Source organism: Parasteatoda tepidariorum, chromosome 6, assembly GCF_043381705.1.
Source record: "Parasteatoda tepidariorum isolate YZ-2023 chromosome 6, CAS_Ptep_4.0, whole genome shotgun sequence".
NCBI lineage: Eukaryota > Metazoa > Arthropoda > Arachnida > Araneae > Theridiidae > Parasteatoda > Parasteatoda tepidariorum.
This window is the reverse complement of record NC_092209.1, coordinates 44,474,629-44,501,037: the sequence shown is the minus strand read 5'-3', so window position 1 is coordinate 44,501,037 and position 26,409 is coordinate 44,474,629. Positions and strand designations below refer to the sequence as shown.

General features: G+C 27.2%; 2 protein-coding genes across 3 annotated transcripts in view; one reads left to right on the top strand and one right to left on the bottom strand.

Moving 5' to 3' along the window:
- LOC107446192 (phospholipid-transporting ATPase ABCA3) overlaps window positions 1-26,409 on the top strand; it is a gene marked incomplete in the record, with an annotated part of 116,358 nt that overhangs the window by 35,713 nt on the left and 54,236 nt on the right.
- On the bottom strand, window positions 2,422-18,933 carry LOC107444644 (ragulator complex protein LAMTOR1). Of its 2 annotated transcripts, XM_071182297.1 has the most exons (7): window positions 18,718-18,933; window positions 15,742-15,840; window positions 8,772-8,832; window positions 6,686-6,759; window positions 6,523-6,603; window positions 6,180-6,381; window positions 2,422-4,564 (listed from the first exon to the last, which is right to left on the bottom strand). In XM_071182297.1, exons 3-7 carry the CDS (start codon window positions 8,817-8,819, stop codon window positions 4,472-4,474), a joined length of 498 nt encoding a protein of 165 aa, XP_071038398.1. In that variant the 5' UTR covers window positions 8,820-8,832; window positions 15,742-15,840; window positions 18,718-18,933; the 3' UTR covers window positions 2,422-4,471. The 2 variants fall into 2 exon arrangements, with proteins under 2 accessions (XP_071038398.1, XP_015914342.1); XM_016058856.3 differs by lacking the exons at window positions 15,742-15,840; window positions 18,718-18,933 and adding an exon at window positions 10,760-10,966.

Sequence of the window (26,409 nt, the reverse complement as noted above, 5' to 3'; positions counted from 1 at the left end):
ATCAATAGTAAAAAAAAAATTAGTTTCAAATGGTTTAATTACATTTAATTTAGGGGCTTACAATATTATTTAACCTTTTGTTTTAAATAAACCATAAGAAACTTGCCTTAAACCAAAAAGGCTTTTCCACATTGCCAAAATTGGTGTTTTGAGTTTAATGGCGTGCTCACCTTATTTGGATGTCATCACACATTTCAACTGTATTTAAGAGTAATAGTAAACAGTGTGCATGTGTTGCTATGGCGACAGCTGCTGTTTGATAATTTTTTTAGAATCCTTTTAATTTTCACCAGCAGACATTTTTAATGTATATACATAACAATAATTTAAAGTATTTTTATTATTAAATTATAATTACTGTCTTGATGGTGATTTCAATATAAATATGAATACTGACAAAGGAAAAGTATTTTGTGACGTCAGACATCAATTGAAACAGTTTTTGCAACCCATGATTTGAAATGTGGCGTTCAATTAAACTCATATTTTACCGTTAAGATACAAACATACATTTAAGTAATGAATGTATAATTGAGGGTTTGCCTATGCCAGGCTGGAAGTCTAAATATTAAAAATTAAGGACGAAATTACTTCCAAACTTAATGACAATTTAAGGATGCTGATTCTCTAATGGGAGCAATTTGTACAATACCAGAAATGATTGTACTCCGGAAAAAAATCCTGATCTTTTGCTAACCGTGATCCGGAAATCCAAGGTCCAGAAGTTTCAAGAAATCGATCACATTTATGCTTAAAAATTCTACTATATTTTGCTTAAAAATATTAGAACTAGGTAAATATTTTTTTTGTTAGAATAATAAATGTGATTACAGATAGAAGTAAACTTATACATAATTATTCATTTAAATAATGCTGCATATAATTTATTTAGAATTTCATGTTTTGAAAATATCCATGATTTAAATTTATAACGATATTAATTTTTTGAAGTGGGTCATTAATGATTTTACTCAAGAAATTTTTAGGATTTTTGAGTTAGGCTCACAATCACCCCAGCTATACCAACATGGATTCGCAGATATACAATTGGTAATAGTATTAGTAGTTCCTGCACTTAAGTGGAAAAAGAAACATTTTTAAGAAAACTCAGATTTTTAGGTTATACAAAAATTTCAGTTTTTTTATTTACAAAAAAAAGAGAGAAAATAGTCTAAAAATGGAACATCGTTAAGTTATAGCTAAAAACCAGGATTCTCCAGTGAAAAACAGAGTATGATAATGAGCGTATAACATTTTTGAATTTGAAATTTTTTCCATTCTTTTTTAGATAAAATTTATTCTTTCTGTTAACTTAAACAAGAATTTCAGGGCATTTTTTTAAAAAAGGAAATTAAGGACAACTTAGAGCTCTGCAATGGGATTGTTCCCACAGATTCAAACTCTTTTGGCTCTATAGGAACTCCAAGTCCCTATAAAATGGCTTACAATTGTTTCTAAAATTATTCATGATGTCCACCTCCTTGTCTTACTTCAAAATGAAAAGAAACAAAAAGTGCCAGAATCGAAATTTAGTGGGTATAGATAACAATATTAAAACTGGACACCATGGCAGTTATCTATTAACAACTTGTTTAATTAATCAAAATTATAATAATTATCTGCCACAAAATCAAAATTTTTTCCTGATGAAGCTAAAATTTCAACCCAACAATCTCAAAATAAACCTAGATTATATTAAGTGACAAATTTAATAAAAATAAACAAAGTTATTTGCCCTGCCTGTGATAAGCTAGGGATCACCAATGCTTATCGTTGGAGCAAAAATTGTTCATTGTCAAAAACAAGAGCATAAATATAAACAAGGAAGTGACCTAACACAAAATTGACAATTAATAGTATCCTGAAAAATTAAAAATGACAAGCACCCAATTTTAACTAATAAAACTTTCTAAATGTCGATATAGGTAGAACTCTAAAGTAATTACAAAATTATGCCCATAAAAAGAAAGAAAAACTATGAAAATGTAAAACAAAAAGTAATTTGCAACATACGAAACATGAAATTTAAAAATAGGAAACATTGTTAATTTTCCTATTTTAAATAATGATTTACCTTATTCTTTTTTTCGTTTTTAAAGCTTGTATTGCATTTAAATTAATGATAGTGTGAAACAGGTTGTTATGCAAAATTGAAGAAAACTGATTTATTTTTCTGATTATAATTCAAGATAGAAATTTTACAAACTTTTCCAAATATTTGTTATTGACATGACAAATATCAAAGGAAATTATAAACAAAGTGAAATAATGGTATGGCCCTTAAATATCCTCCATTTTATATATTCCTAAAATTGTGTATTTTTTAACTTCTAATTGCCTCATAAATTTTAAGTTAGGAATTTATTTTATTCAGAAAACAGGTATAATGTGTATTTTGTTGGAAAAAATAAAGTAAGAAACTGATTCTTAAAATAGTTTTTATTTCTGAATATGATCTATTACACTAAGAAATATACAGTTCATTACCTTATTTGGCATCTTTATTCATCGATAACAATCTTAACAAAGCTAGAGAACAAGAACATTGAAATTCTTGATTAGAAATGTCATAACTATAACAAGACAGCGGTAACAAAGACAAATTAGCAAGATAAAAAAAAGTTTTTTAGCAAATAATTATTTTTTGAAATTGTGTGTTTGGAAGTATCATAAAAAAGTCAAGTTTCTTCTAAATATTAAGTTTATTCTTAACCAAAGTCAAGAAATATTTTTAACAAACATTGCAAAGTTTAAAACAATTTGATTAATCAACATAAGTATATTTATAATTAAAATTTTTGTTAGATCATATTGAGATTCTTAGCTATGATGTAAGTTAATGTATATGATGTCTAAATTATTTGTGAGTGAGTGTTATGCAATTAGTTAAATTTTGTAATTTATTTAATTTTGTAATTTTTTTGTAACATACAAGGTTTTAAATGAAAGAATATTGATAGAATATTATTAAGATTTGGGTTTTTTTTTTAAATGGGCATTTTTTGACACATTTTAATTATTTATAGGGATTTATACAGATTAATTTTTTATTAAAGGAATATTTTCAAGAGTTTGAGTTTTTAGGTCATTATGAAGATAGAAACAGACTGTTGAGTATTAAAGAGAGAGGATTTAAAGGGTGCAAAATAGGAATAGCACTCCCTGAATAACTTATGATGTAATAAGAGGATCTTCCCGTACTTGGACTTAATCTTAATGGTTTAAATCAATTAATGCAGATGATATTTTAAGTTTCAAAATTAAGACAAAAATGCTCTTTCCTGAATAAACACTTTTATTAGAAGAACGCTTTCCTTAAAATAGAAAGAACTTCTTAAATTAAAATATTTTTTGCACAAATTATTACCATATCTAAGGTAAGCATCTTGAACCATTAAGATTGAGTTCTAATTCGTTAAAATCCATTCATTAAATCAAAAAGTGCTTTTTTTTTTTAAATGTACATTACACCCCAATGTCATCTCATATTTATAACTGGGAATCTGACACTATCTTCTAAATTATTCAAAAACTTAAACTATGAGTTTTAAACATCATTCTAAATTATTATCAAAATCAATTAACCTTTTTTTAAAAATGTCAACAATACATGCATACTTATTAAATTTATATATAAAAAAAACTTTAACAACACCATTTTAACATTAAAAATATGCATTTTGTGTTGTGTTAATACCATAACCTTTATATATAAATAATAATAAATAAATGCAGTTTGTTTTTAGCATTTGTCTTTTATAATTAAAATTTCATTTCATAATTATAATAACAAAAAGAGATGACTTTAAAAACATATGTTATCAACTGTAAAAATTACAAATGAAAAAGCTTGGCAAGTAAATGTGACATATATTTGTTATGGGTTGAAAACTGCAATAATTTTTTTTTTTTTGTAGCACATTTATGTTTTAAATTAAAAACTAAAAAATCTTATAAAATTTGTCTTTAAAATAATGGAAATATTTATTATAATAACTCAACGCTTAGACCTAAAACATTTCACAAATTTAAAGTAACTTGTCAATCTAGATTAATTTAAATTGAAATGATCAATAAAAATGTATAAAATAAAATTTATTATTCCAATTTTCAATATTAGTTTTATTACCACCTCGATGTATATTTTCAACTAAATTAGATTTTTTTCTGTTACACTAGGTAACAGAAAATTGTCAAGTTTGTGCAAAACAACACAATGTAATAAAATCTGATAAGAGAAAAATAAAAATCTTTAAATAAACAATTGTGTGTTTAAAAATAATTATATTGATTTAAGAATATGGGAAACATCAAGTTTGATTGCCAAAACTTTAAGAGTGACAAATCAGTTGAAAATTTAACATATTGTGTTGTGTGTATTAAAACAAAACCTAATAAATGCATTATTAAGTATATTTTTTAGAAACTCAAGCACTTAATATATAATGTGATCATAGAGGCTTCAAATTATTCACGATGCACCAAACTTGCTGACTAGATCTCCTTGTGGTTGAACTTCAATATCTTCAAGAGCTTCACGAACAGTTTTAAAAGTTTCATTTATCTATAAAACAATAAATATGTCATTTCAATATTTAATGTTTTTTTTAAAATAAACTTGTACGTCTGAAAATGGAAATCATTTAAAACCATGAAAAAATAAATAAAAAAGCATTTGAAATTATTTTGTACAAAAAAGGAAATATCTACTAAATTATTTACAGCTATTTTTACTATATCGACAGTCCAACAAACTGTTAAGCTTTATATTTAATTCATAATTTAAAATAATAAGTTTGGAATACTGCTAAGAGTCAAAAGAAAATCATGTCTGTTTTAAATGTATAAATAAAATATCTGCCTTCTTTATTTTAATCATTATAAGCAATTTCATCATGATTCCCATGATTCATGTTTTTTTAGATCCTAAATCTTTCCAACTATAATTGACGACTTTATGTTTGTGAATACACACTCAATCTATTTTTGTTTTAAAACTAATTGTTTACATCTTTAAATGTTTGAGCTTTAAATTAAGTTGAAGAATAGTCAAGAAACTTAGAAATAGGACTTGAGTAAAGTTTAAAATAACTTTAACAACTTAATATTTTACAATGCAAACATTATTATATGTATAAAATTGAATTGACATGAAGAAAAAATTTTTTTTTGTTCATTAAAAATTAAAGAAAAAGTTTCCTGCTAAGATAGGTATAGTTATTTTCAAATAAATGTTCTGTCATTTGAAAAAGAAATATGTACTTTATGTGACAAAAAGGTGATAGTGACACAACATAGAATATTTTAAAATAAATAAAATTCCATTAAATATGGGGTAATTAAACAAATTATAATGTCTATTACTAATTAAATTAGACTCAGTGGCACAACAGCCCATAGAGGGTCAAGGCCTACTGTGCTCATCTCAGTTTTCTTGACCTTGGGCTCTGGAGAGCATAAGCAGATGTTCTGGTTTGGTAGTCAGCCAAACACGGAACCCCCAGTGTTTAGTCCCCAAGCATGCTTGGTACTCGTTTTATCGACCCACTCAAGGGATGAAAGGCTGAGTCAACTTTGCTCGATTACTAATTACTTTTTTTTGCAGAAGTTGGGGCATTCAAGATCTAAACACAGATAAAAAAAAGAATATAATGCAATAAGCTAAAGAAAACAAGAAATAGTGAATAATCCAAACAGCATCTAAAACTTCACAAAAGAAAGAGCACAGAATTGGAAATTCAAGTAGTAGCACTGATAGACATGGCATGATCGAGAAAGCATTACCACGTTGTCAGTGTGGGAGCAGTTTTTGTGGAGGGCGGTAAAATACCACAAACAATTATACTCTCGACCACCCCCCAAAAGAGTGATAAGCAAGAAACCAAAACCAATTCAATTTAGATGAAGATTACATACTGAGATCACGAAAATTGAAGTAGAAGTACATACATTTGACAGAAGGGAAAAATTTAAAAAAAAAAGTCTAAAGCAGAATTGTTTTAACATTCATAATAAGATTCCAATTGAAGTGTTGTATTTAAATGTTAAATTGAAAAACATTTTGTACATTTAAGAAAGTTTTAATTGCACTTAACATATTTCAAGACACCTATACCAACTACTATAATACAACATCAATTCATATAATTTGATCAAAAGGTAATGCATTAAATATTTACCAATGACATATCTGCAATCAGAATTTGCATATCTACAATATCAGTAACTTTTTCAGGAAGAGGTACATCCTTCAAAAGGCCCCTGTTTCTCTTTAGCCACATTATATGCAATTTAGCTAGACCTCTTTGATACCCTTTGACCCTATCGATATAGTCTTTCTGCTCAATGTGAGTAGGTATAGCTGATACATCTATGATGTCACTGCAATTAAAATTTTGAAAATTTACTTCTAAGAGGTCAGAATAAAAAAAAGTTTATAGCATTAGCAAAAATAAATAGCATTGTCAAAAATAAAAAAGCAGAAATTTTTGTTTTAACATTTTAAAATTCTGTAGTACTCACATAGCAGTTTGGTGAAGAATTTTATTTAGTGCAGCTTGTTCATCACCAACTTGCCCAAATGAAACATCTGAAATATCGTGACTGAAAAAAATTAAAGGAAAAATTCATTTAAAATCCTCCATTTTGTACATGAGAAGAAAAGGGGAAAAAAAAAAGTTTTTACCTGAAACCAGGACGAGTAATTGAGTTACTCACTGGGTTTGCAAGCAACTGAGATCTTTCATTTGGCTCACCCGACTAAAAAATAAATAAGAGTTATTAAATAAAAATATTTCAGTTATTTCATGAAATACATAGTTATTCTATTAAATAACCGATTTCACCTTTTAACAGCGATATATACAGTAGGGAACCGATTATCCGGAATGATCGGGACCATCGCTATTCCGGATAACTGATTTTTCCGATTTTCTGAATCGCATACAAAAGCCGTTTTTTCTTATTGTTAAACCCAACTAAAAAAAAAATAATATTTGGAAATAATCTTAAAACGAAGTAATTCACTAATGATTATTTCCAAAATGATAGTAAGGTAAACATCTTTCCTTAAAGAAAGAAAAATCCTAAAATCTAATGAGGAAAAAATTATTATTTTTTTTAATGGCCGGAAAATTTATCGAATTTCGTTCCGGTTTTCTGATTTCCCGATAACGGGTTCTGTACTGTACATTTAAAATGAACATTAAAGGAAATAATATGGAAAATTAAAGAAATAACTTAAAAAATATCATGATTTGTGCAGTTCATGACACATTTGGTTATAAGACTTTTTAGTTTTAAATTTAAAATGCAGATTGAATTTTAATACAGACTTGCTTGCTGAACCACTAAGGACACTTTTGCGGACCACTGCATTGGTTAAGAGGGCGCCACGGGAGAAACTTTTCGTAGCAAATTCTCTTTCACTATCGTAACTTATTTAAAATTTAATATGGAAACAAACCTAGAGTAAGCCATGAAGATTCAAATACTAAAAAGAAATTTTTAAAATATCCAAATTAAAATCAATTATGAGACGATAACTTAGGAGTACTAAATGGAGAAGTTTTTCCCAATCAATATTTTCTCTTTTCTTTTCGCATTTTGAAATCTTTTTTCAGTGAGTGTAACTTCAAGGTTTACTTTAGGTTTGCTTGAACTCACTTTTAAATTAGTAATGGAGGTGAAAGAGAATTTGAGATGAAAATTTTCTCTCATGGTATGGCTTCCTCTTAAGAGCTACAGCTTTAGGATTTTTTAAGTCAACTTCAAAATAAGTGAAATTATTATTTAAAAAAATTTGATAATTGAATAGTGAATAATTGGTCTTAAGCAACCAAATAATCAGTTCAACAGATGTTTAGTATTCAATCAAGATCAAAATAATTAGGGTACTATGTAATATATAACCTTAAGTCAGTCACAGAGACATAAATGAATTATTACAGACTGAGTGGCTAAATTCGTGACCAAAATTTAAAATAAGAATTTACTGTAGTGATAATAAACATATTATGAATCACTCAAAAAATTAATGCTAACAGCTACATAATCACTTTATAGTGACTACAAACAAGTTTAATGATTGCTGTACATTGTGCAACTATAGGAGCACAACCATTTTTGAAAACGGACTACAAAAGGAAGGGGGATGAAGATTACAAAGAATTTAGTTTTGTAAACTTTGTTTTCTCCAATAAAATTAAATTATAGCAGGGTTTTCAAGTTCCTCAGTGAGAAAATGTATTTTTTCTCATATAAATTTCTTACATTTTCAATTTTAAAATAAATCCTTGAACTATATTTAATTTTGAAGATGCCTTGTTAAAAAACATTTTATTTAAAAAGAAAACTTAAATTAAAAAGAAAAATATTTACGTTTCTTGAAACGAATTAGTATTACTACAATGTAATTACTAAGTTATAATGTTGAAATTTAATGACTGAATTTTATTAATTTGAAACACAGCTATAAGATTTCTTAAGCTAGTTTTTTATTAGCTTTATTTCTAATTAACTTTCATTTACTAGGCAAAGGGATACTTTAAGCTTCCAAGCTCTAGTATGTTTCTATCTACTAAACAAACACTATAGGTCAATCCACTTTAAATAATTGAGTTTAAATACAACAATAGACAATAATTGTTTAAATAAGAAATTGATGAATTATATCACAAAACAATTGAAATGGTACAATGATCAATACAATCAAATAGTAAAACACTTTAAAAGTTAAAAATTTGGAAACATTTAAGTTAGATAAAAATTACCAGGGATTTGTTATCATCTCCACTAAAACAACTGAAACAACCTCCCATATTTTATTCCATCCTAAAAAAGAAACACACAAATAAAATATTATTCATATTTAAATAAAAAGCTAAGAGTAATAATATTGTGAATTAAATTTAATAAAAGTTAACACCTTGCACCATTACTAAAACAGAATACAGATATTGATACATGTGGCCTATACATGATTCATACTTAATTTATGGGATTTTTTTAATTTGTTAACTAGTGGAACAATCCTGATATAATGCACACATTTATGCAATGAATCAGCTAAATATTGAACAAAAAATACCAATAAAATCTTAAAAGCATAAAAAAATAAAATGTTTCTTTTTAAGGAGGATGCTATGATATGTGGCAATGTAGTTATTGCAGTTAGAGTTATTGCCATGGTGAAACAGAGGTACTGAGTTCTATCCACATTTTCCTTCAGTATACCATTTTTTAAGCTAATCTAAAATATTCCAGGTTTTTCTCCTAAGGAATATAAACACTGCCATTGTAACTGGATGTTTTCAAGGCTCTCAATAGTTAAGAGTTAGTATAGTTTTTTTTTAAAGGACATAAGAGTCNAATAATTTTAGAAATACCTGAATTTTGAACAAGAAAAAAGCATATTTGGGAAGCATTTATCCATAGAATGTTATCAACAACTTAATAAAAATATTGATGTAAGATTTTATTTAAATTGTGGAGACATAATTATCATTGTATGAATTATAAATTACACAAATCTGAATCTCAATATTAAGCTCTGAAATCACTCGATTATTTATCTTGTTGTTGGAATTTAAAACTGTGTGAATAGGAACCTAGATGTTTGACTTTAAATCTGCATGATTATGCATACCAATGTATAATTTAGTCTTTAATACTACTCATAATAGTGGGTTTTAATAAATCAAGTGAATACAAAACACAAATATTTGATATAAGATTGCACAGTTGTGAAACACAAGGTGAGACCTTAAACTGCAATTGCATAAGTAGGAAAATCAAATCTTTTCTTCATCAGGAATTTGAAGAAGACAATCTTTCTTTGAAAAGGCAAATGCAATGATATGATCACGGTAAAAGTGCAGAAAAAACAAATTCTTACATCTATTTCTGTCGCATTGAACTGCAAGACAGGATAAGGGAATTTTGCCCCTTCTTAGTAATACTAACAAAAATGCTCGCAAACACCATTCGTTTATATCGCAAATATTTAGCTTAAAAACTATTAATGAAACAGTGGTTTTTAACAGTTGCAGTCAACTGTTTTTCCAAAGTTACAAAAGGTAAATAGTTACATATTATTATTACATATTGTATTATTATTTGCATATTATACTAATAGGAAAACGCTTTAAGACTTAATTAGTGAACTTGGTTCCCTAAGATTTGTAAGATTTATAGATTTGGTAAAATAAAGTATTAATTATATTTTAAAATAAGAATTTTTTCCTTTAAATCTTTCTTTTTTAAATATGTAAATATGACATTTTTAACTGAGCTTTACCAGTCAGTCCATTTTTTCAGGATACAAAGTTAATTTGAAACCATATTAGTAGTGAAATTATTCTCCAATTCTTGTACAAACCTGTTCAGATGTAATATGTGCAAAAGTTATATTAAACTAATTATATATAAAACAACTTTTAAATAAATTTATATACTTCTCATTTAGTTCAAGGTCTTACAAATAATTCTGCAGTTAAAAGCAAAAAAAATAAATGCTGACAGTCGAAGTTATAACAAAATCTGGCACAAACAAGTTAAAAATAGAGAAAAAAAAATAGTCACAGAACAATTGATAAAAATTATTTACCTTTTTAATATACTTATCTACTTTCAAACAGAAAAACTGATTATATGGGAATTCAAAGCATAGAAAATAATGTATAAAATTAAAAGAATTCCGTGCATAAAATTACCTTATTAAATTTATCGACATGCAAATAAAAACATCAGTGATTCTTACCCAGTATTTCCTTATAAATTCAGAACTGCTACATAAAATGGCAAAGCATTCAAAGTACTTCAAAACAGAAGATTATGAAAAATATAACAGCATAAATTAATAAATTACATCAGCTTCTTTAATTACTAAAATAAATTGAATATCTTGATATTTTCCTTCTTCAACAAAACTTTGTTTTCACTCTTATAATGTTAGAGTTGCAGTTAGAGTATGTTTAAATATGCAAAATATTATTTTCAATAGACTGTTTCTTTTAAATGCCATTCACACTGTATACAAAAATCGCATCTGCGAATTCAGAGATTTAAGCGAGAATCTGAATGACGAGTTTTTTGGACAAATATCTTTCACAAATTAGGTTCTCATTAGATTTCCTAATTTTAATATGAATGCCTTTAATGGATGGTGTTTTCAATATAAATGTAATCAATACCAATCTCGAGCTCAATACCTGCTCTAGTTCCGGTTAGAAAGTTTGCAACTGCTTACTACAGTTTATTCTGCGAGGCGATATTTTCAAACGAATAATTTTGTTTTCAATAAGAGAAGTAAATTAGATAATTTCTGAGCTCAAATTTGCCGAATTTCATAAGATATTAATGTTATTAAGTAATTCTGGTGATTTTGAAGTGAAAATTTGTTTTAGTTATTTATAGATATATTGTTAAAAAAGGTGACATGGGTTGCGTTCCAATATTCGCACCGGTGACACTGGTTACACGAAAGCGAACTAGTCACGTGATCTCAGTTCACACCGTAATTTAGGAACGATCGGTGCGGTTAGGTCAGTTCTGGTTGCCATTAGCAACCAGAAGCAGACGCTCTCCTCTTTCGGAATCTTTGAGAAAAATATATTAGTGATAACAAATTAATTTTTTGTTCTATTGTATTTATTTCTTGGCCATTCTATTTTTGCATTACTTGTTAAAGAATATATATTTCTAGACTTGTAAAGCTGTTTCATATAATAAAGCAAAATATCATGATTAGTTTCAGTTTATCTTATTTATTTTTTAAGTTTAGTTGATAGAAAGTAAAACTTCTGTTTCTTATTGCATATTTTTCCTATTTAAATGTTTATTTTAAAATGCATCCATCATCTCNTCTATTGAAAACACCATCCATTATTGAAAGTAGCTGATAAAAATATTTCGCAGGAATACCAAAAGAAAAATAAATATTTACACGCGATTCATGAAATTTTATAATGAATATTTTTCCTGGTGGTACGACCCAGAGAAAACTTCTGAGTAGGACTTCGAAGTAGTTTGTGAAAGTCTAGTTGTTAGATTTAAAGGAAAAAAAAATATCATGGTTGGCTTTTTATATCTTACCAGACGCTTATAATAAATCTTCTAAGAAAGGTTAGTCATAAAGACACTGTTTGACTAAACTCATATAAATTTTGATTGACAGTCAATTGTTGTACAATGCGCCAAAGGGGAAAAAAAGGAACTACCTTGAATAACTTTTGATCTAATGATTGGATCTTCAGGTTCTAGGACTCAATCTTAATCAATCGAAAGGGTATACTTTTATCTTTTCTTAAACGAATTTTTTCACTTTGCTTAAAAAGTTCACGAGATATGGCGAAATATGCAAAAAGTAATATTAATATTAAGGGGCTCAAATTTTGGATAGACAAACTATGGGGACCTTATTTCCCAGATTGCGGCTACCCCCCAAATTTTGGGGGTCAGAAATCCGTATCCGACTGTAAAAAGGTGTGTTTAACCAGAAAAAGACGTTTTTGTGTCTGATTTTATAACTTAAAATATCGTCTGCACAAATTAATTAGCATATTTGAGGTCACTTCTACGAACCAATAAGATTGAGCTTTAAAACATGAAGATCCGATCTTTAGATCAAAAGTTATTCTGGGCGGTCCTATTTTTTTCCAACACACTGTACTATAAGAAAGGTTTAAAATTACAAACTTGTAGACTAAGTAAAAAAGAAGCAACTTTTACTGTACTTTACGGGTTTCAAAAGAACATTTTTTTGCCAGTAAATCGAAAGAAAAAAAAGTATATATGAATAAAATTTAGTGGAATCTTTATCTTTGTTAATCTTTTTGATGTTTCCTGAGAAAATTTGGGAAAAATTAGTTGAATAATTCCTGAGAAACAACCATTTACAAATAAATTTAGTTTTAATTATAACTTTTTAATACTTCAGATACTATTCAATATTTCTGCCATTTATTTAGTTAAGCATAAAAAAGCAATTATTTTTAATAAGTAAATTGGAATGTATGATTATTTGAAAGCTGTTAATCAGCTGCTTTAATATTTAAAATAATAATAATGATTCAAAAGGTTAAGCCTTGTTTACAACCTCTACTAGAGTGAAGCCTGTTATTCAGGTCCACTAGTATCACAGCAAATGGTTGTCGTAAGCATAAGGTTAAGTATCATATTGTGCCAATTATATGTCACCTTTAATATAGAAAACACAAATATTTTCTTCATTCACATATTTTTAATTTCGTTTTTCTATTTCCTTCAAAATTAAAATTGTTATTTCAATTTTGTTTCCTTACTCTAAATTTCTTTTTAGACAATAAGAAAACATAGATCACATACTTGTACTGTGCAGTAAATTCTAGCCACTCAAATTGTTTTATTTAAATTACTGAGGACTGTCGTATGACTTGTGTGCATCTACATTTCCTGTTAAGAAAACAATATATATTACAATTTGTTTTTTGTTTTGTTTCAGATTTCGTAATTTAACGGTGCATTGACATTTTCCGTAAATAGGTTCCTTTTACACCTGCCTTCATACGAAAATAGTTTTTAGTATTTGTTTTTAATAAAACGGATTCAAAATTGGGACATGGGACACAACTTTTCATGTTATGTTGATGAAGGCATAACACTACGAAAATCATAAAAACCATAAGTGAGTATAGTAACAGAAACAATAAGAAAAGGCGAACAAAACTCAAATGCTGACAGAAACAAAAATAAATTTTAGATTTATTTTATCATGTGAAGGTTAAATAGCAGATAATCATATGCAGTAATCAAATTTACAGTTATGATATTTTGACGAATTTACAGGAATGAAGACTTGGCAAAGGATGATACCTTATATCTTTTATCAAAGAATGTTAATATTGATGTCGCAGGTAGGAGTTTTATGAGGAAATTATAACTAGTTTGAAACATCCAACAACATAGGGGAAATGAAAGAATCCTTTTAAAATAAAATTTAGTTCTAACTTTTGAGAAAATGGAAACTACTTATTATTGCAGTTTAAATTGTATTACGAAGAACAGTAATTTTAAATTGAGTGCTACATACGTAATAGTTAGTTAAGAATTTAGTATTATTATTTTTAAGCATTATTTTATTAATCTTTCATTAAACTGATTACGCCTGCACTTGTAACTAGTTTGAAAAAAAAAAACTGCATAATTTAAAAATTGCCAAGAATCTACCACTCTCTGCTCACCATAACTCGCTTTATCTACTGTGTAAGCTATAAAATGATTAAATATTCGTTTTGCTTTAAATAATGTTTATTTTTTTTTCTAAGCTTTCACTAACTTACATAAAAAATTTGCAGTATATGTGCAAACATTAAAACAAGTAAAAAATTGTTTATTTATTGTCGTTAAGATAAGATAATAAAAAAGAGCATTTTAGATGAATTTTTAAAAAAATCAGAAATTCAGTTTACATATTTACAACATATAAAAAGACATACAAAAATGAATTCAGCAAAATTGTTTAAAAAAGAATACAGTATTTTATTCCCAACAGCTATGACACATTTATTACACTAAAGAAAGCTTTTCTTTCAAAAGAACAAAATAATTCTTGACTCTTAGAGAACATCAACTTTTCTTTGAAACTATGTTTTTAATCTAAATAAAAGAAGTAAATTACTAATATGAGAAAATAGAGTAAAGTAATAATTCAGAACAAAAACTAGCATAAATTTCGTGTAACACAAAATGTTATTCAACAAATGAAGAAAACATTTCATATACAGAAAGCGACAGTAAGTCAGTTACTATAGTATAAAAAAAAATTTTCCCTTCAAAACTATGAGTACCAAAATTAATTACAGCTGTGAATTTCGTTTCAACTAACACTATTCAGAGAAGAGACAAAGATTCTGTGTGCGACTATCTATCAGATCTAATGCCATCAAATATATAAAGGGGACTAATGACAACAATAAAATAATTATTAAAAATATTTATCAAATAAAAACAATATGACGCTGAAAGATAAATCATATCAAATAGTTACAGCTTCTATTTTTTTATAATAATGTGAAGAAATAATATATAAAATTTGCTAAAAGTGTGAAAATACTACATGAAAGTACATTTTAATTGCTAGTCAAACGTTAATTGCAAATAATATAATTTGATTTGAATACAAGTGCTTATTTATAAAGTTATTCTAAATTTTGATTCTTCAGATAGAACATTAATTTTTTTTTTATTTTAACTTAAAATATTAGAATACCAATATTCATAACTTATTAATCTAAAACCTACCAATTTCAGATGATACTTTTTTGAAATAGAAAATTTTATTTGTTGATATTCATGAAGTATGAGCTAAGTTAAAAATTCATTGTCACTGGTTTAAAATAAGAAAATCATAATAAAGTAGCTTGATTACTGAATTTTTAAAAACAATATTGCAGTTAACATAAATAATAAAAAAGCAATAAATATGCAAAAAAATTATGGTACTATTTTAAGATGCATACATTAGTTTACGTTTGACAATGTATAAAATATTTTTAAGTATTTTTAATATGAAAGAGGCAACCCTATAAGTTACAAAAAGTCAGAAAACATTAGTATTTAATCGGTTTGTGAATCATTATAATCATGTTGATGAATAATGAATCATTTCTAATCATTATTCATTCAACATCTACATTATATGTTTTGTAGATATTGCAAAGAGAATTGAAAATGAATGTGAATATATTTTAAGGCATCACTTACATTTTTATGAAAGCACTTTTTCAGCAATTGGAATTCTGAATTGCAATCATTTTTCTTTATATCATCTTTTTGGGAAACACACAATGCATAAGCTGAGGCCTGTAAAATAGTAAACACAAGTTACTGAATAATTTTTTTCAAAGGCTAGAAAATTTTAGAACAAAAGTTACAATCATTATTACTTTTGTCTAATTCCATTGGATTCATAGTACCTAGAATGTTATAAAAATAAAATTGTTTCAAGTTAAAGATTTTTTTTCCTTCATGAATAACCATTGTTAGAGTATATAAAATTTTAAACAAATAAAGTCTACACTTTGTTTCAAACAGCATTCATTTTTGTAATGTTAATTTTATTTTTGATGAAAAAAAAAATTCATAAGACAATCTTTTAAGTGTCATTGTGGTACATTTTGTTTCAGTAGGAAAAGTTCTTGCAGTAAAAACATTTTGTTTCACAGGTATAAAAAAATATAAATTTCATGATAGAGAAATAATTAAATAAAACACCTGGCTGGACATTTCATGCTAGTGATATTAATTGATAAATTTATAAAAGGTTTAACATACAAGGGTCTCTATAGGCCAGTGAGATAGTTGAAATGTAGCAATCAAAAAGTGGCTAAATTTATCACACACAAAAGTAAATTTTTTTTGGACATAAAATTTTGTTTGAATTTTTTTTTATTTTATAAGTTGAGCATATGTGCATAAATTTTTGCTTTAAACAATATATAAAAATGCAAATCTTTAATTTTTTTAAAATTTTTTATCTTTTATTGAAAAATTAAGAAACACTTAAAGCAAAATCTAAGAGTGACTTTAATTGATTTAGCTATGACATATTTCTTTTAAAAAAACAAACAGTAAATCTGATTTAACTTATTGCTTTATTCATTAAACCTGAATATTTGAAAGAGGTAAAAATATTGGTCCGGTTAGGAAAAACAGAGGCATAAATAAATTAAACTGATACAGTGGATCCTCTTTAAAACAAAGTGAATATTGCGTTGAATGAAAACCAATACCTCATTGTATGATTGTTGCTGTAAACTTCATTGCTAAAACAAGTTTATCACTTTTCCTAAACTGGGCAAATGAAGAGAGTGCATTTGTTTTTGGAATTGAGATAGGGTCATCCAGAGTTCTCCCTAGGAATAAAAAAGGACAGGATGCTTTCTCCCAGAAAAGGGCACTCACTGTTAAAATTGATGAAAATAAGTAATAACTTAATTTAATCCTCAATTTTTAAATTACCCTTTTATACTATTTTATGTGTATACTTCACAAAGTAATTTTCACGCCTTATCCAAATAACAGAAAAATGTCAAGCTTTTGAAAAATAATGAAAGGCAAGCTAAAAGATAATAAATTATATTCAATAAAAGTAAGCTGAAAAAAGATTTAATTGATGAACAACTAACTTTGAATAAATTTTTTTTTCATTTTAAACTGAAAATTATGAGAAAAAAAACATTTAAATGTGCATTTTTAAATAAAAGATGTTTATTAAAAAAAAAAAATAATATTAGAAAATTTTAAAATCATTAAAAAATTCATCAAATAAACTATGCGAATATCTCTGGGGGCTGAATATCATGTGAATTTTAACTATATAAGTAGACAGCATAAGAAAAGTATTACTAAAATGAAGGAACAAAATATAGGCAAGTCAAAAGTTAAATAATTATCAGTCACTAAATAAATAAGAAGTGGACTTTTCATTAAAACAGGTGGTTGAGAAAACAACCTTTTTTTTTGAAAAAAATGAAATAAAAAGGAAGTGTTTTTATGGGATGGCAGCTTATTTTTACCAAAGGGGCAGAGGATGCATTTATAGAGATCAAAGGGAGAGCAGAGCAGGCCACCCTTCTGAAAATGCTCAAGGAGAACATTGGGTCATTGTTTGTTCACTTAAACTAGCAATTGGTTAACCCTACTAGTGGAATGTGTGAATTGATACAAAACTAAAAAATAAATAAATAATAAAAAAAAAAATTAAACAAAATTGGTTAAATATTTCTTGAGAATTGAAATATTTTTTTCATGAAATTATTGTTGGATATAAATAAATATTACAATTATGAGCAAAATTTTTTCCATTCACTTAAGATTTTCTCAATATCTAATCAAATGTTCAAAATTTGAAATTGACATTAAGAGGTCCAAACTTTAGAGTGCTCTTCTGCCTAAACTATTGGGATTATAGTGCAGATAAAATAAATAAATAAACCTGTTCATTTAGAGAAAGTGTATTTTCGTGCTTCATTTTGTCACTTAATGTAGCAGCTGTTCTAATTAAATAGAATATTCAATGTTAGGTATTTGAACCATTAAGATTGAGTTTTAGCACTTGAAAATACCATCGTTAGACAAAAAGTTATTCTGGATGTCCACTTTTTAATTTTGCACACTGTACAATAATTTCACTGTCTTATATTTCTGATCCTTTCCAGAAATAAATTTCTGACTAAGTGAATTATAATTAACCAGCTGTTCATTTTTTTGAAGAGTGAGAAATTTTATGTGAAGCTTTTCTTGATTTCTTCCCTTTTTTTTAAAAAACAATTTATTTAAGTTGTAAATGTCACATTAAATATTATGAAATAATAGATATTATGAAATATAAAATATTATGAAATAATAATTTAAATTGAAAAAAAATATACAACTGATTTTTTTTAAAAAACGTTTATCATAAAATCAATGCTTTATACCTATATAATTATTGTTCCTATATATTCAATTACTTATTTGATGTTTTAAAAATTAAGTTGATATTAGCGATGGCATGTTGTATAATGCTGTTTCTCTTGTTAAAATCTTTTTTATAACAAAGTATTAGTAAATTTATCTTTTATTTAATTAGATACTGCACTTTTTACTTCAATACATTTTTTTACTCGCATACAATTCTAATACTTCATTTAATCAATAATTTCTGGATAATCATAAACTTTGATTACTTCTACATACTTCTGAGTAACAGGACGCTAACGCTTGAGGATATGAACGTAATCTTAAATTTCTTCCACTCGACATCAGAATTTTATTTATCGATTATTGAGATATGAAGAATGTTAACACGAAGTATATCAAAAATAAGTAACGGTTACTTAATTAGAAACAGCTGCACATTCTCAAAGCATTTTTAAATTGATTTCATAAATTATTCACAAAATTTTAACCTTTAAAATATAAACAAAAATCTTCTTTGGTTTAATATCTCTGTGGAATAAAAGTTAGCTTTAACCTAAACTACCATATTCTTTTAAACAGTTTGTTGTTTTCATCTGCGAGTTTCATCCACTGAACTGCACTGAAAAATTGGTTCCAAAAGTTTTTGTCAGCATTGGCGATCGAAATGGGCTGCAGGTGGTGTAGAGCAGAACTCTTTGCCTATGGCAACACTTCCCATGTTTTCCCCATTAGCGTATGGAAAGTCACAGAGGAAGGAAGTACGTTAGCTTCTCTCCTGATTTTTATATTGATTAAAATCTTTTAAGTTGGAAAACTATATGGAACTAAAAACTATTTTAAACATAGTTCTAAAGAAAAGTTTCACGGAAATTTTAAAAATTATTTTTATTAAATAAAAAGGAAAGATATTAAGAAAAGGGAAAATATCGTAGTGCATTCCTATGGATGGTGTTTTCTACACTAGGGAGCGCTGCAAGCTCGGTGCCGCCTAAATTTCCGGGTTACTGTTTCCGTTGTATTTTAAAGCCATTTGGCATGATTGTGTTTTGAGATTCTTGTAAACAATGTATTTGATTACTTATTACTTGTTTACAATGCTAACAATACTGGTGTTTACAATGCTAAAAGTGTTAACACTAACGTAAGATGGTGTACAGCTTGCAACAAGAACAAACAGTAATAAACTTATGGAACGAGGCCTTATCAATACTGCGAAAAAAGCGAGTTATTCAAAATCTAACAACCATGTCACCTTTTTTAACAATATATCTCTAAAAAACTAAAACAAATTTTCACTTCAAACTCACCAGAATTACATATTAACGTTAATATCTTATGAAATATGGCAGATTTGAGCTCAGAAATTATCTAATTTATTTCTTTTATTGAAAACAAAATTATCCGTTTGAAAACATCGCCTATCANTGGTGCACAGCTTGCAACAAGAACAAACAGTAATAAATTTATGGAACGAGGCCATATCAATACTGCTAAAAAAGCGAGTTATTCAAAATCTAACAACAATGTCATCTTTTTTAACAATATATCTCTAAAAAACTAAAACAAATTTTCACTTCAAACTCACCAGAATTACATATTAACGTTAATATCTTATGAAATATGGCAGATTTGAGCTCAGAAATTATCTAATTTATTTCTTTTATTGAAAACAAAATTATCCGTTTGAAAACATCGTCTATCAGAATAACATGTAGTAAGCAGCTGCAAACTTTTTAACCGAAACTAGAGTAGGTGCCGAGCTCGAGATTGTTATTGTTTACATTTCTTTTGAAAACACCATCCATACAACTGAAAAGAGGAGGAGAGGGAAGGGAGAAGGGCTAAAGGCATGAAACCGGTCTCTGCCCAGATGGCGTATTGGAGTGTTGCGAACGCCTATTGTTTACGTCAGCATTTCAAACCTTTTTTCTTTTTTTTAGCCTAATAACCAAAATATCTAATTAATCAAGAAAATAATTGATAAATTAACATCAATTAAAATTTTTTCTTGGATTGTTATTGCTTTTATTGAATGCATTGAAACCTATAAAGTAAACCAGGAAATTTCAAATGCAGAAAAAATGTGTTCGAAATATCAAAATGCCAATCAATTATTGCAAGATAACTATCCTACTGCATAATTCTAAGTAATCTTGCTATATTTGTTTGCATATTGATATTTTGAAATTTTTTCAGCATTTTAAGCCGCATAGTTTACTCTGAGTTTACATGAACTCACTTTAAATTACTCATGCTGGTGAAAAAGAATTTAAAATTTTGAATTTTAAAAAAGGCACTCCAGTTGACCGTTGAAAGGGGATAGTTTTTAATAAGGAATAAAGTTTTGATATGCAATTTGGATAAATAGTTTATCCAAATAAAAACGCTGTTGTGTATCAACTTTTATGTTGATAAAGAACAGAGGTGTGTGGATTCTCTAGGAAAACTCTTCTATGAGATGCATCCGAAAGGAGAAATAATGTAATAACTGGCTTATTTTTATACAAATTAGCTATTCTTTTGCAAATTTTTTTAATTTTCAATAAAATAATCTAAAATGCTCTTAAACTAAAAAAAAAGAGAAATAAAAGTATTTAAATATTAATGGTTTAAATCTCAATTATTGAATTCGTTTGTGAAAATCATATTTTATTCAACATAACATATGGATGAATGACTGAATGTAAACAATAACGAGATTCCTCGAACCGGAAGAGATTTAGAAAACCTACGGTGTATCCCTCCGCTTATGTTACACTTACGAGGGGGTGTGTGAACAGGCTTGATATTCTAGGAAATTTTATTACTGTGATTTGTGTTTAAATTTACGAGTAATTTTACCATTCATAAGAGTTTTTTGCAATTTATAAATTCTAACAAACCGTTAGAATTTATAAATTGCAGAAACAAAATTAAAAGTGCCTAAAACAAATTTAACAAAATTAATATCACAGCATAAATAAAGTGTAAGGTTTGCCATAATTTGAGCGTCATCACTTATTTGACTATATTTGTGTAAAATAGCAACATCGGTAAATTTTTGGGTAGCATCATAGCAAGCTTGCAGAGTCCTCCAAATTCATTTGTTGTTTGTTTTGTTAAAAGTAAGATTGAAAGAACGTATTATATTGAAAACACTACAAGTATAATAATATTCGATGGTGATTTTTTCAAGATTAGGAGTAAAAATCAGTCGGAAGTAGTAACCCGGAAGTCTTACGATGAATTTTAACACCTAGCGCCACCTGCGCGCAGCTTTACACGGTCAACCATCCATTTCGCTTGAGTATTTACCTAAAAAATTAATTTTCTGTTAAAATATTAGATTTAGAGTTTATTTAGAGTTTTAGTGTATCGACAATTGGATGCTTCTTTCGACTTGAAGCCTGGGGTAGCTGCCCCTTCCCCCTTTCTGTACGCCACTGATATACATAATTTGTTTTTTACATAAAAATCTTTATTTTTATTATATTTTACTGACATTAAAATAGCAGCATTTTAAATTTTCTCTCTATAGTTTTTTTTAAAAATTAGCATACTTGTATTTACTTTTGTGTATAAACACAATATCTATCATATTTTTAAATTTTTTCTTTTATGTTTACTTAGTATTTTTGTCTGTACTAGTCACGGAACGCTATATCGATACTCTTACAGCTCCAGAACTGTTAATACTAGGGTTCTTAATTTTAGACATCGACTTCAAGGTGTGGTTTAAGCCCCCTCTCCTAAAAATCAGTTACTTATCAAATATTAATAAGTTCTTCACGGTCTACAGAAGAAATTAAGTAGGTACCAGAAAAAATTGCCTTTTTGTGCAAAATTTTGATTATCATGCGATGGCTTCGAGCATTAGCGTCATGTCAAATGATAGTGATTACAGCTAATCTTTTTTTTCTTCCTGAGATGAACTGCTAAAAAAGTGTTATGCTTCATCAAAAGGCGTTACACAATCGGCAAGGGGGATAAATGGAAAAATTTTAGCTCTACTAACTGTGACGATATATGTCTTTCAATCTCTGGTACGATTTTGAAGCGTTTGATTAGAGCTATGCAGTCGGTGGTTGAAATATTCGAATTCAACTCCGACTGCGTACTTTCCCGAGAACTTAATTCTATTTCTGGTCCATACTCAATTAAAATTTTACCAAATTCCAGAAAAATATCAATTGTTACAAAATCATCTTTAACCATCTTCTTTGTAACGCAGTTTAATTAATACCAATAATTTAACTGTTAATTCGATTATATTTTAATATTTAAAAAATCTCTTATCTTTTGTTCTGATATATATATATATANATGATTTTGCGCGAAAGAGTAAGAAATAAAATATTAAATGTAACTTATGAGAATCGAGTTGATATAGTCTAGGTTAGTTTTCCAGATATTATGTCCATTTTATTTCAATTTTATCTCAAAATGTGCTGCAAGAATTTCCTGTAAAATTTTTAAAGAAAGCAGATGAAGAAAACGGTGGTTTGTGAATAATAATAATAAAATCAAATAAAAAGCTGACTTTTCATCGCTTTCTATAAAAGTTTTACAGAAAATTCTTGCAACACATTTTAAGATAAAATTTATACAAAATAGACATAGTGTCTGAAAAGCTACTTGACTCTATTAACTCGATTCATATAATTTAAACTTTTTAGTACAAAACCATAGAAAAGTTTTTTTTTAATTTTTAAAATTATATCGTTAATAATTATTTCAGATTTGTTTTCTCAAAAATTTTTGCAATTGTCAATGAAGTTCTTTTACTTCTCTCAAAATCATTTTATGAAAATATTTAGTCACAATATATTTACTTCTTAAACATATTCATAAATAATAATACGATTTAAATTTAACTGACCACGATAGTTAATTGATGCTCTACGTATTGTTTTAGTTGAGAGAGGATTTTTGGAAATTATATTTTTTTGAATATTTAGAAGATCATAAACATGTTGCTTTTTTCTTCTTCTCTATATACTGCATTGAGTATTTTTTAAAATCAGTTTGCATTAATTTTTATATTTTGCGTATTTAAGTTATGGTATTTATTTAGTAAACTATATTTATTTTATTGAAGGTTATATAATATTTAAAATGACTGAATTTGAAATGAGAGTAGGTATTTGAAGCAAATCTACAGTTGTTTCTCGTTGTATACATTTTATACGTTTTTGAAAAATACATTTTTTTTTTCAAATGCTTCTGCGTCAACTGAAGCAACTGTTGGTATCAACTCATTTTCAATTTTGATATGGCAGGTTTGTAGAAAGCCTCTCATTGAATTATACAAAAAAAAATATATCAGCAGAAGATAGATCATAGAAGTACGTGAAAAAAATAAGAGCTAAACAATTCTAAAACAATACATTAAGGTAACTTTTAAAATTAAACCGTTCTTAAGTGTGCATTCGGCTTGATTACTGAACAAAACATTTTATCTATCGCATAATTATCTGCATTTTCAATGACTGCAAAAGTTACATTTTACTGATTCCCTGGTGATATTTAAATATTGTAGATAAGAGAAGTGAGACTTGAAATTTTAAAACTGACATTAGAAGGCACAAAGTTGAGAAATTTGAAAAATTCATATTTTAATATTATTGTAGAATTAAATATCAATTTTATACAATTTCTAACCCATTCATTAAAAAGGTTAGAAATTACCATTGTTACATTTTATTCTTATCTTGTGACTAACTTTAATACTTTTGTTTTTCTCTTTTTTACTCAGAAAGATAATGGAGATACAATTGTTTGATTCTTTTTTTGTTCTTCTGAGATAAGAATTGCTGATAAAAGAGAAATAAATGTCAGGTGCGGGAAACGAAAGAGTTTAATTTTTTTAGGGAGTATATTTGATGTATTACTCAACCTTTTTTCTTTTCATTCAAAGTTACATTGAATGAATGAAATTGCGCATAAATTGGTAAAGAGATAAAATGTATGTATAGTGGGAATTTCTTGCTCCGTCTTTAACACAGCATGTATAAGTGTGTATAAGTTGGCAATCAAGTGTCACTTGTCGTAGAAGTATTTTGATTCTGCGTCGTTAACTAATAATATATATATATTTACGGCTGGAGGCGTATAAAATTACCTTTTTCTGTATTTTTAATTCTGACGGATACGCCAATCCCTGAACATTAATGTTGTTAACGCTGTAGAAGGTGGATAGATATGTCTCCCTCAAAAATTAGAGATTTCAAAAAGTTCCACCCCTTGGTATCAGACAATAAAGAAAATTCATGATCATCATTGATTTAAAAATAGTAAATTGAAAACAAGTCAAGAAATTAAAAAATATGATTCGTTTTAGACATATTTAGCAGATGGAAGATATTTTTTTTCCACTTAAAAATTACAGTAAATGATACAAGTTTCTGAAATATTGAACACTGTTTTGAAAGCAAAATAATTAAAATATATATTGGAGAAAACCTACTACAACAAGTGTAACTATTACAAATAAATACAGAGCGAAAAAAACTTATATTTATATTAAAAGAGTTTTTAATTCATAAGTGGATCGTCATTTTCCTGCCTGATTCACATTTTTTTAAATTAAAAATGATTAAAGAGGCATGGTTTAAAAAATTGAGGTAGGAAACATGTAGGAAATATTTTCAGGAACTTTTTAAGACAAAAATCTTTTTTAAAGCTCTTTTAAAAAAAATTTAAGAAATTTATGAAACAGTAACTACCAGTTCCCAAATTTGTACTAACTTTCGACTTAATTAACATGCTCACTTAAGAATTTAATATTAAAATAGTGTTTAAATTTCGTATTAAAAATTTTAGACATTTAAAAAATGACTACCTGTTTCCAACTCTCTTCTAATTAGTGATTTATTAATATATATTTGTAGCAAACTTTCATTTAGAACTTTAATATCCAAAGGAGTTATCTATTTTTTATTCTAGATTTAGGAAATTTAAACAGTGACATCCTATTTCCAACTCTCTTCCAATTACGAACCTATTGAAAAACTTTTTTCGCACTTTTACTTAGAACTTTGATATCAAAAGGATTGTTACTTTTCTGACACAAAATTTAGGAAACTTAAAAAATGACATTCTATTTCCAACTTTCTTCCTATTAGTGATTTATAAATTTTCTTCGAACTTTTACTTAGGACTTCGATATCCAAAAAATTATGTATTTCATATACAAAATTTAAGAAACTTAAAAAATAACTACACGCACCCGACTTTCTTCTGAAAAGCGACTTGGTAATTCATTTTTTTTTCAAGCTCACAATTCGAACTTTGATATGAAAGGGATTTTTAAGTTTCGAATAAAATATTAAAGAAAATTGAAAAAGTGACTTCCTGTTCCCGACTCTCTTGTAATAATTAACCTAGGGAGTCAATAAATTTGTGTCAATATCTCACGCAAAATTTTGATACCAATAAAAATAGCATGTTGTCGTGACAATGAATTTGGTTTTGCCACAGATATGCAATGAGAAAATGTCGTGCAGTGTGCTAAAGAATATTTTGAGTCAATCTATCAAGAATTTCGTGATGAACGTAGTTTACGTACAATGCCATTTAGATATTTCTGTCTAGGCAAGTTTCTACCCTTATAAAGCACGGCCAGGGTCGTTTTCGTCTCGGCATCTTTTAAAGATTTGATGTGAAATTTTCATAAAAATGCTGAGAAATGGGATTTAAGCGAGTTAAAAAAGATATTGATGTTATTCGAAACGAACGAAAAGGACCCTGTAAAACGATGTTAAATGAAGAAGACCCTGGTTGTACTTTAACGTAAGTATCACTTAAAGAGTAAGAATCACATAAAATAATTTTTAAAATCTCTACATGCGGTTTTTGTCGTGATTGCTAGTAAACATAGTGATTTCTGTACACTGAAAAAAATTTAATCAAATTACTGTAAAAAGTATATTTGTAAAATCCATTTTACAGTAAAATCCTTTTATAACGTAATATCTTATACCGTAATTT

Excerpts from the sequence above, each read along its gene's own strand:
- LOC107444644 (XM_071182297.1), bottom strand. The coding sequence starts at position 8,819 with ATGGGAGGTTGTTTCAGTTGTTTTAGTGGAGATGATAACAAATCCCTG. Across the intron at positions 6,604-6,685 it reads ATTACTCGTCCTGGTTTCAG|TCACGATATTTCAGATGTTT; the intron begins GTAAAAACTTTT and ends AATTTTTTTCAG. Across the intron at positions 4,565-6,179 it reads TGATTGCAGATATGTCATTG|ATAAATGAAACTTTTAAAAC; the intron begins GTAAATATTTAA and ends ATTGTTTTATAG.